Below are 12,069 nucleotides of genomic sequence, written 5' to 3'. Positions count from 1 at the left end.
TCCCTTGTCACAGTGAGTGTGGCCACTTGTAATAACTGGAGAGCAAGAAGGGGCGGGGATCAGCTGGACTCACACTGCCCCATGCTAAAGACAGCCATGGAGAGGAGGAGGGAGGAGAACACACTGGCACATCGGCGCCCCCTCCTCTGCGGCGCCTGAGTGTGGTGCACCCTGTGCACCTGCCCAGGATCGGCCCTGCCTGCCATAGCCCCAGCACCATGCATGGAAGAGTCAGCTGAATTATTTGAACACAGTGTCATCCACTTGCATCTTGACGATGCACAGGCATTTACTTGATTGTGATGTTGGTTCTGAGGTAGAGGATAGGAGTAACATGAGAATACAGAGAGAGGAGAACACTGATAAACAACAAATTGGCAGTCATGTTCCCCCAGCCGGAGCGCATTGCCCAGTTGGCTCCAGTGATGATGGAGGGGATGCTGATGTCACCGACACGACTTGGGTGCCAGATGAGCAGAGGAGGAAAGTGAGGGGGAGGCAAATCCCAATGAGGCAGGATGTCTTCCAGAGGCAGCCATCATGGAAAAGTAGAGAGCAGACACCCTATTCCATCAGATTGTGGAGTGGTTATCTCTCCCAGCCCACTTCCCCCAGCTCAGCTGTGTGGGCCTCTTTTTAGCACATGTGCAGCCGATCACACTGCTGCAATTTGCAATCTCTGCTGCGAGGTGATCAAGCGTGGTAAAAACACCAGCCACCTGCCACCCACATGCCCAGCATCTAAATTCCAGCTTGCCAAATTGCTGGCTTTACAACTCCTGCATTTCCATCTGGTGGATTCTGCCCCCTTCCGTGAATTTGCAGAATGTGCTGCACCACAATGGCAGGTCCCCAGTTGCTATTTCTTTTCACATAAGGCCATTACTGCTCTGTTTCATCATGTGGAAGGCAATGTTTTGATATTGGTGGGTAAGGCAGTCAGCTGCAAGGGCCACAAGGGCGCTCTGAGGGGCTATTTAATGAGTCGGGCTTGAAGATGCTATGCAGTGCTTCAGCTGGTTTGTCTAGGGGATAGGAGCCACACCAGAGCAGAGATTCTTCAGCTCTGCAGGGGCAGGCCCAGAGGTGGTTCACGCCATGGCAGCTTGAGCCAGGAATAGTGGTGTGCGATAATGGCACTAACCTTCTGTCCGCCCTTCGACAGGGAATGTTGACACATGTACCATGCCTGGCATATGTCCTCAATTTGGTGGAGCAGTGTTTCTTAAACGGGTACCCAGGGTTGCAAGATCTCCTAAGGCAGGCCAGAAGTGTCTGTAGCCATTTCTGGTGATCATACACAGCCAGTGTTTGGCTGAAATTCAGTGGAAATTCCACTTGCCCGAAAACCGCCTAATTTGTGACATGCCCACCAGGTGGAGCTCAACTTTGGCAATGCTGCAGAAGCTGCACATGCAGCAGAGGGGCATCGATGAGTAACTATGAGTATGGCACAACAGAGTCAGAGCAGCTCAGCTTTTTTTTTCCCCATGCCAATTGCTACTCGTACAGGATGCATACACTGTACTGTCACCATTTGAGGAGGCGACAAGCATGGTGAGCCATGGCAATGCATGCATCAGTGACGCCATCCCTCTTGTGTTCCTGCTAGAGCATATTCTGCATGGCATTATGGATAGGGCACTCGAGGCATAGTAGCAAGCAGAAGAGGAAGACTATTTTTCCTCTCAAGTCCCACTTTATGCAGACACCATTCTTGTGACACCACAGAACACACAAGAGGAGAGGGAAGTGGAGGAGGATTCTGGCAGTTTTGGAGGCATTGAAAGACATACTTCAAACCTTAAATTGTTTTTCAGTCTCCAGAAACCTTGCCAGTAGTAAGTGGCTGAGAGGAGGCGACGCCCAGGGACTTTGCTTCTAATGCCTCCGTAACCTTGTGGTGCATGGGCTCCCTTTTTATTGTTCAAAGCCTGATAAAAGGACCCAAGAATTTGTGGCATCAAGGAGAAGGATCATTGATTGGCAACCCTCCTTGACCACCGTTACAAGGGTAAAGTTTCATAAGTCATCTTACCCTTGCAGAGGGAGCACTGGATGAAATATCTTGAGGACCCCATAAAGAAGTGTTTATTTAACACCTTTCCATACTCTGGTAGGTCACAGTCTCATTAATAAGGTAATTTTGAGGTTTCTGTTGGTCAAATAAGGAGCAGTGGAGAAGTGGGCTGCCTAAGTGATGCATTTAAAAAAAAAAATAAAAAATTTAGTCCTCGGTGCCCAGGGCTGTCAGCTTCAACATCACATCAGGCAGCGTCTGCATCATATGGAGGAAGATTATCTAGGGGCGAAAACAAACATGGAGAGCTTTCCAGTAGATGATCAACTGGGCTTCTGGGTCATGAGAATAGACCACTGGCCTGAATTTGCCCAGTATGCAATTGAGCTGCTGGGCCGCCTCTCCTCCAGCGTGCTTTCCGAACGGGCATTCAGTGCTGCCAGAGGTTTTGTGATGGATCAAAAAGCGCGTCTGACCGGTTGACATTTGTCAAAATGAATCAGCTGCTGCTAATCCAGGACTATTAAGACCCCTGATGCCGATGTCACTAAAAGTGTTTGTTTGTTAAAAAAAAAAAAAATTCTGGATCCTGTTCCTTTTTAAAGTATGAATAGCAGCAGTGCTTGTGCTGTGTAATTTGGCCTCCTGTATCACCTGAAACACCTGGCTGATCCTGCCAGGTTATGCCCTCTCCTCTGTAAACTGACCACAGTTCATCATGGCTGCTGAGCCCTGACACTGTTGTCAGTTTACATGCCTCTGTCAGCTGCAGCTATCTGCAGCTCTCCTCTGTCCTCTTTCCCCCCTCCCCCTTCCCCTCCCTGCCTGTCAGCTCTGTGTCAGGGCCTGCCTCCCCCTCCTGCTGCTGAAATTACTTTGTAATTCTCATGCAATCCCCTGTCTTTCATAATACTAAGTGGGTTTACAACTAGGGATGGGCTGGATGTTCGAGTTGAACGGTATGTCGAACAGGTGTTCGTTTGTTTGTTGAACAAATAAACTAATGGGGTGCACGCAGGAAGTTCATGCGCCGGCAAGCGCCCCATAATGCACTACGAGATGGCAGTGCATTGATCGCTGCTGATTGGCCAAAGCATGCACCTGCCCTGTATGCTTTGGCCAATCATGGCTCAGGGGCTAAGTCCATGCCCCACACTATATAAGGCTGCTTACACGGAGGCCGTGTATAGTGTATATGAATGGAGATTAGGCAGGGTAGTTAGTGTATTGTAGAATATATAATACAGTGTAGCGTAGAGAATATATAACAATGTAGTGTAAATAATATAGAATACATTGCAGAGTATAATAATGGCGTGGCCCACCCCCCCCCCCAAAAAAAAAAATCCATACCAATGCCAAAATTGTAAAAAAAAAAAGGCATGGGGTCCCCCCAAAATCCATACTAGACCCTCGTCCAAGCATGCAGCCTGGCAGGCCAGGAAAGGGGGGGCGAGCAAGCGTCCCCCCCCCCCCTCCTGAACCATACCAGGCCGCTTGCCCTCAACATGTGGAGGGTGCTTTTTTTGTAGGACCCCTTCCCAACAACCCTAGGCTGTGGTTGTCGGGGGCTGAGGGCTTATCGGAATCTGGAAGACCCCTTTAATAAAGGGGCCCCCAGATCCTGCCCCTCCCCCATGTGAATGGGTATTGGGTACATCGTACCCCTACCCATTCACCTAAAAAGTCTCAAAGTAAAAACCTACAAGAGACCGTTTTTGACACATCCTTTATTAAAAAAGAAAAAAGTGTCCCGCAATGTAAATCCACCGTCAATCACGCCACCCGACGGACTAGGAAAAATGGAAAACGCTCCTCCTCCATTGGCAGCTACCCGCCATATCCGCTCTCTTTGCTTTGACAGCTCTTTTATAGGCAAGGGCGGGGTCGCCACCTTCTGACGTTCCCGCCGCTTTTCCTGACCTGCCAGGCTGCATGCTCGGATAAGGGTCTGGTATGGATTTTGGGGGGGACCCCACGCCAGTGTTTTTTTTTTTTTTTACCATTTCAATACAGGACACTTGTACACCTTCTTGCCCAGACCAATTTTCAGCTTTCAGCGCTATCACATTTTGAAAGAAAATTGCATGGTCATGTGACGCTGTACCCAAACAAAATTTTTATCAATTTTTTTTTTTCCCCCACAAGTAGAGCTTTCTTTTGGTGGTATTTGATCACCACTGAGGTTTTTCTTTTTTTCTTTTGTTGGCGCTACAAATAAAAAAAGACCGAAAATCTGGGGGGAAAAGGGTTTTTTTTTTTTTTTTCTTCTACATTTTCTATTACAAAACTTTGTAAATAAATGTTTTCTCCTTCCCTGATGGGTACTGATGAAACTGCATTGATGAGGAAGTACTGATTGGCACTGAGGCTGATGCACTTATATGCAGCACTGATGGGCACTCATAAGTTGGACTGGAAGGCACTTATAGGCAGCACTGGTGGGCACTGAAAGATTGCACTGATAGGCAGCACTGATCAGGAGGCACTGGCGGGCATCCCTGATGGGCCCTGATTGGCATCCCTAATGGGCACTGATTGGCATCCCTGGTGGTCATGAGTGGGCATCCTCGATGAGTCTGCACTGATAATCAATTTGCTGATTATCAGCGCAGACCCCCCCCCTGCCAGGAGAGCAACTGATCGGCTCTCCTCTACTCGCTCCTGTCAGTGCAAGTAGAGGAAAAGTCGATGCACAGCTTTTCCTGTTTACACTGTGATCAGCTATGACTGGACACAGCTGATCACGTGGTAAAGAGCCTACGTTGTAGGCTCTTTACCTCGATCAGAGATGCGGTGTGTCAGACTGACACACCACACCACCGATCGCCGTGATGCGCGCCCCCCGCGACTTGTCCTGCTGGACATTATATGATGCCCAGTCAGGATAACAAACGCTTTCCGGCCTTCATTTTGCTATATGGCTGGCGGGAAGTAGTTCATTTAGTGTTTTTTTTGTTTTTGTTTTTTCCTTTTTTTTTTATTTGTATTGCCAGTGTTCTGTCAAAATAGCCAACGCATCAAACTCCAACTACTTAACTTCCGGTTTCTTTAAACCATCAGGATTTGGAGGTTTTGACGAATTGCTGTTTGGACACAACACCAGCAACCAAATACAGTCCGGTGCACAATATTATGAGCGGAGATTGTTACTCCACACCAATACTAGTAGCAAAATGGCCGCCTCCAAGGCGGCGACAACTTTGTCCTCGTTAGCCGCTGTGCTGTCAAAACAGCTAAATCTTCCCATACCGGACTGTATTCGTTTGCCCGGTGTTGTGTCCAAATAGAAATTCGTCAATCTGCAATTACTGATGGTTTAAAGAAACCGGAAGTGACGTGGTTGGAGTTTCTGACGAGTTGGCTAATTTGACAGAACACTGGGAGCCGGAATTGCATTACAGGCGCAAGATTCTACTTCCTGTTCTGATGTCACTTCGAAGGGCACTGGTGTGCTCTCCTTATCCCTCTGGCTCATAGCTCTTCAGCTCCTGGCCTTTCCATAACCTATTGATGAGAATATTCTAGTTTTGACTCAAAGGCCCTACATGCCTGCATACCATACTATATTGGCTCTGGTGGTTGTTAGTATATCTTCCTAACGTCCATTTGCGAAGATTCCAGTGAAGTCTTCATATTTAGGTGTTGAAACACCACTGCCTGTTTGACCCATTTGGTATAAGCTGAATAGGTCCAAATGTTCCAGTAAGCCTCCTTATATTCTATTTGGTGGCAGAAGTTTTCACAGCTGTGATTCCCTTTTCCTTTGTGATTACCATTATTTGGATCACGAACTTATGGACTCATTGTTTTCATATATGAACAATTTATGAGTTCTTATTTATGTTTTTTCACATAATGAGTCCCTATTTATTATCACCACTTATATCTTTATGATCATGTTTAGCGCTGCACTGTTTTTATATCTATTTCTTTTGCACAAGTTTTCCCTTGTAGTGCTGGCTGCTAGGCATGTGCATTTCGTTTCGTTCCGAATCGAAATTCGGACGAATTTTTCATTATTCGGAAATTCGGATGCATCCGAATTTCCGAATTACAAAAGTAAAGAATTTAAACGAATCCGAAAAAAAAACGAACGAATTCGAAAACATATTCGAATCGAATTCGAAAACATATTCGAATCGAATTCGAAAACATATTCGAATCGAATTCGAAAACATATTCGAATCGAATTCGAAAACATATTCGAATCGAATTCGAAAACATATTCGAATCGAATTCGAAAACATATTCGAATCGAATTCGAAAACATACTCGAATTCGAAAAAAATAGAAAACGTTTTTCTAAAAAAAACAATAAATAAGATAGAATATAAAATAATAAAGCAATAGAATATATATATATATATAACCATCTTCCGAAATTTGAATTTCTTATAAAATGAATTCGAATTTGAATAGGAAAGATAGAAAACAGAATAGAAATATAATATATATATTATATTTTCTTCTATTCTGTTTTCTATCTTTTCTATTCAAATTTGAATTCATTCTATACGAAATTCAAACTTCAGAAACCATGTACCGAAATTCGAATTTCGTATAGAATGAATTCGAATTGAAAAGACTATTACAGAATATATAACAATAGAAGAGAATAATAAAAAAAAAAAAAATTATATATATATATATATATATATATATATATATATATATATAATTTTTTTTTTTTATTATTCTCTTCTATTGTTTTTTTATGCTTTTCTTTTCTATTATTTTATATTTTATAATAGTCTTTTCAATTCAAATTCATTCTATACGAAATTCAAACTTCAGAAGCCATGTACCGAAATTCGAATTTCGTATAGAATGAATTTGAATTGAAAAGACTATTATAAAATATAAAATAATAGAAAAGAAAAGCATAAAAAAACAATAGAAGAGAATAATAAAAAAAAAAAAATATATATATATATATATATATATATATATATATATAATTTTTTTTTTTTATTATTCTCTTCTATTGTTTTTTTATGCTTTTCTTTTCTATTATTTTATATTTTATAATAGTCTTTTCAATTCAAATTCATTCTATACGAAATTCGAATTTCGGTACATGGCTTCTGAAGTTTGAATTTCGTATAGAATGAATTTGAATTGAAAAGACTATTATAAAATATAAAATAATAGAAAAGAAAAGCATAAAAAAACAATAGAAGAGAATAATAAAAAAAAAAAATTATATATATATATATATATATATATATATATATATATATATATATATATATATATATATATATATATATATAATTTTTTTTTTTTTTATTATTCTCTTCTATTGTTATATATTCTGTAATAGTCTTTTCAATTCGAATTCATTCTATACGAAATTCGAATTTCGGTACATGGTTTCTGAAGTTTGAATTTCGTATAGAATGAATTCAAATTTGAATAGAAAAGATAGAAAACAGAATAGAAGAAAATATAATATATATATTATATTTCTATTCTGTTTTCTATCTTTCCTATTCAAATTCGAATTCATTTTATAAGAAATTCAAATTTCGGAAGATGGTTATATATATATATATATATATATATATATATATATATATATATATATATATATATATATATATATATATATATATATATATATATAACCATCTTCCGAAATTTGAATTTCTTATAAAATGAATTCGAATTTGAATAGGAAAGATAGAAAACAGAATAGAAATATAATATATATATTATATTTTCTTCTATTCTGTTTTCTATCTTTTCTATTCAAATTTGAATTCATTCTATACGAAATTCAAACTTCAGAAACCATGTACCGAAATTCGAATTTCGTATAGAATGAATTCGAATTGAAAAGACTATTACAGAATATATAACAATAGAAGAGAATAATAAAAAAAAAAAAAATTATATATATATATATATATATATGTGTATGTGTATATTATATATATATATATATATATATATATATATATATATATATATATATATATAACCATATATATAGTTTACTTTTTCAAATTCAGTTATTGTTTTTTTCAAATGCGGTAGAATTTTTTCAAATTTTATAGTTTTTTTTCGAATGTGGTAGAAATTGTTCAAATTTCACAGTTTTTTTTGAATGTGGTAGAATTTTTTCGAATTTGATATTTTTTTCGAATGTAGTAAAATTTTTTTTGAATTTGATAGTTTTTTTCGAATGTGGTAGAATTTTTTCGAATTTGATAGTTTTTTCAAATGTGTTAGAATTTTTTCGAATTTTATAGTTTTTTTCGAATGTGGTAGAAATTTTTCGAATTTGACAGTTTTTTTTCGAATGTGGTAGAATTTTTTCGAATTTGATATTTTTTTCGAATGTAGTAAAAATTTTTTTGAATTTGATAGTTTTTTTTGAATGTGGTAGAATTTTTTCGAATTTGACAGTTTTTTCGAATGTGGTAGAATTTTTTCGAATTTGACAGTTTTTTTCGAATGTGGTAGAATTTTTTCGAATTTGATAGTTTTTTCGAATTTGTTAGAATTTTTTCGAATTTGATAGTTTTTTCGAATGTGGTAGAATTTTTTCGAATTTGACAGCTTTTTTCGAATGTGTTAGAATTTTTTCGAATTTGATAGTTTTTTTCGAATACGGTCGAATTTTTTCGAATGCGGTCGAATTTTTTCGAATTCGAATAAGAAACGAAACAAATTCCGAAAACGAATGTAATGAATGCAACGAATTTAACTAAACGAATTTAGTTAAATAACGAATCGAAACGAAACTAAACTAAACGAATTTTTTCATCCTGCACATGTCTGCTGGCTGCTTTGTACTAGTTAATTTTTTCACATTTAGAACACTAAGCACGGTTTAATACTTTTTACTCACTAGAACTTTTTGCCTGTTCGGGATGTTCTGTTGCGAACTGAACCAGGGGGTGTTCGGCCCATCCCTATTTACAACCACTTTAGTGTTTTTGGGATCTGTAATCTCTGTAAGACTGTCTAGGCTGCCTAGCTTTGTGGGTTTTGATTTATCTTGAAGTAATTTTTTTTGGTATGGATTTCATGGGCACAATTAACACCCAAGGACCAATTTTTCCACACCTGTTTGAGAGGTGTAGATCATTTCAAATTTTTTTACAGCAAGGCCAATTCTTGCTTTCATCAAGAGTACCTCTATAGGGTTACGGTGTGAAGGCACCACCAACACCCAAACACCAGTTTTTCTGCAACTGTTACTTCTATCCAATGTCTGCAAAAGACGCCAGGCTTTATCTAAAAAAAAAAAAAAAAATGTTAATCTTGGCCTGAGTGTACTATAATGTGGCTTCTTCTCACGAGGATTGCTCACTGTGGTGCAAAACGTTATTTCCATCCAAAGTCTGCCAAAGAGACACTAGAATTTTTTCAAAAAAAATCTTGAATCTTGTTCCGAGTGCACTAAATTGTGGCCTCATCCTACAGACTGGCTCCCAAAGCTGTTAACAAAATAAAGAGAGCTTGCAGGGAAAATTAATTTAAATGTGTTTTTGTTTTTTTTTCTTTATAATTACCAGTTTTGCTGCAGCAGGTTCTATACATGGAACAGATGCACCACTTACAGGCAGACTAAGGGGACCCCAGGCACTATATTAAAAGGAATTTTTCATTGCGCTCGCAGTCCACCCAGGTGTGTTAGCAAAGCAAATTAATATTTGCTTTGCTAACACAGAACCACCTCTCAACCACTCAGGAGGCACGGATGTAATACTGGTCCCCTGATTGGCTGAAGGCAGAGGTGATCCCATTGGCTGCCTAGCAGAACAGGAAGAAGATGTGCACGGAGGACACAGGAGCCATCGCCGCGCTACCAGTCCCACGGCTCGCTGCATGACCCGCCACTATGATGGGGTAAGTGCCAGGCAGATGGTGGGCGACACAGTGGCTGCAATTGCTGGGCACAGTGGCTGCATTTGATGTTTTTTTTTCAGCATCTTTCAGAATTTTTTCAGTTTGTTTGTGCCCCCCAAAAATTTTGAGCACCAGCCACCATTGTACAAGACTTGGGTAAGTATACAGTGGGGTATGGGGAAAAACTAGTGGAAGGTTTTTCACCTTAATGCAGGTTCTGCATTAGGGTAAAAAAATAAAAAATAAAAAACCCTTCTGGCTTTAGAACCACTTTAAATTAAACTTGGTAAAGAATGATTAGGGTAAGCTGATTCTAATCTATAATCGACCCTGGCTGGGTTGTATTTTTTAATGTCTGTCACGTTTGGGAGATTTTCATGCAATTACTATTCCAGAGACACAATAGGAAGTGAGGGGAAAGCTCTCCAAATTGTTTGTAGTCCCCTTCTCAAGCGGCATCCTCCATGAAAGATTTCCTTCTTCTGTTGCAGTGAGAACCATATCATAATCTTACATTTCCCATGATGGTGGTCGTCATGACAAAGAGAGGTGAATCGCCCCAGCAGGAACACAGACCACAATAAAAGCCCAACACAAGTTCTAGCTGTTTCATATTCTGTCCAAAATGTTAACATATTTTGCTTTAGATATACTATAAAGTATAAAGCTGGCTATGAATGGGTAGAATTTCAAACAAAAAAAAATCATGGGAAAAGAAGGTTCTAAAAGTTTGTTAATTTTTCAAATCATTTAGTGGATCAAATCAACATTTTCCTTAAAGTCAATTCATTCCAAAATCAAATATTATAAGGAATTAGAGAATTTTTCCTAAGGCTTTTCTTAAGAATTTTTGTTTTCAAAATTCTATCCTTCTATGGCCAGCTTAAAAATAATTACTATTATATTACTATTACTAATAAAATGTTAATTCCAAGCTTTCTGAATATACCAAATGTATATCTTTGTTCCTCTTTTCCAGGTTTTCGGTGGCCTTGTGTGGATTTTAGTAGCTTCTACCACAGTTGCAGAACCATTACTTCAAGGATGGGTTATGTTTGTTTCAATCTTTTGCTTTGTTTTTACATCTATTCTTATAATACTATACTGTATTGGAGTGCATGGTGGAAAATCTTCCTGGACAACTATAGTAAGTTGAAAGTATTTATCATGTTGCCCATGCATTCTGTTTGTTTTGTCTTTAAATAATGTTGTCCCTACCTCACTCTGTAGTGAAGGGATGCTCTATGTAGTTTGTCCCACCCTTTGTCATACTTTAGCCTCCATTCATCACATGTACTGTATTCTGCTGGAGATGCACACAATGATTTTTTGACTGATGTTCATCTGTTATGATCTGTACAAGGTTTTGAATTTAAAAGTATTCTGCGATCTACAGGATGTACAGTAATTTTGGTTTGAATCACTGTCTGCTAATTCTACTTATACCGTAAATTCTATCCATCTTGTCACAAATGTATCAGTTATGTAGATTGCAGTGCTTAGTTTGGAGAGGCAACAGTCAAAAAATCTAATTTAGCTCCAGCAAGAAATCATTTAACTGCAGTCAAAATAATCTTCTTTAGCTCCAGCCAAAAAAATCCTTTTATTGATTTAGTTAAATAATCTTTTGGTCTGGAGTGCACTATGAAATGTGATATCACCTTGGATATTAAGCAGCTTAGGACAGTGGATCCATTGCTGTACATGCCTGCAAGCTAATCACCGCATCCTATGGCCTACAAAACAGCAATAATCCAGTGATTTTCTAATGGGACTGCAAGTCAAAACAATACAAGTCAAAATTTACATGTATATACATGTATTCAGTAGACTCTGTCTGTGTTCAGATTAGCGAAACCATCAGATAATGTAACAAAAGTGACGTCCCATCAGCTGCGCACGTGTTCCACCGCTACCAGGTTTGCCAATCTGACAGAACACCCTTGGACATCTTACTACACCCAGCTATGTCTTGAATTTCAGAGTAATTTTAGCAATAAAGTGAGCGTATATAAATAAATATAGTATATTGACATCTGTGATGCTGTTTTGAGGTTACATTTTGAAAGGAGCTGAACCCCAGCAGTAGGAAGGTGGCGGATGCCATGTTGGGACACCCTGCATTACACCCAGATTGGCAAACCTGGTAGTGGTGGAAGGCACGCGCAGCTGACGGGATGTCACTT

At 38.9% G+C, this 12,069-nt stretch overlaps 1 protein-coding gene across 2 annotated transcripts in view; it reads left to right on the top strand.

The window, feature by feature from the left end:
- The window catches only part of LOC141140660 (myelin and lymphocyte protein-like), a 398,217-nt gene that overhangs the window by 350,652 nt on the left and 35,496 nt on the right, over window positions 1-12,069 (top strand). For both annotated transcript variants that reach the window (XM_073628061.1, XM_073628060.1), the window contains exon 2: window positions 10,863-11,030. In XM_073628061.1, the coding sequence (XP_073484162.1) occupies window positions 10,863-11,030 (168 nt within the window). The remainder of the gene's footprint in view (window positions 1-10,862; window positions 11,031-12,069) is intronic.

This window comes from Aquarana catesbeiana, linkage group LG04 (genome assembly GCF_042186555.1).
Source record: "Aquarana catesbeiana isolate 2022-GZ linkage group LG04, ASM4218655v1, whole genome shotgun sequence".
NCBI lineage: Eukaryota > Metazoa > Chordata > Amphibia > Anura > Ranidae > Aquarana > Aquarana catesbeiana.
Note: the sequence above shows the minus strand (reverse complement) of the source record. Positions and strands in the feature narration are given on the sequence as shown.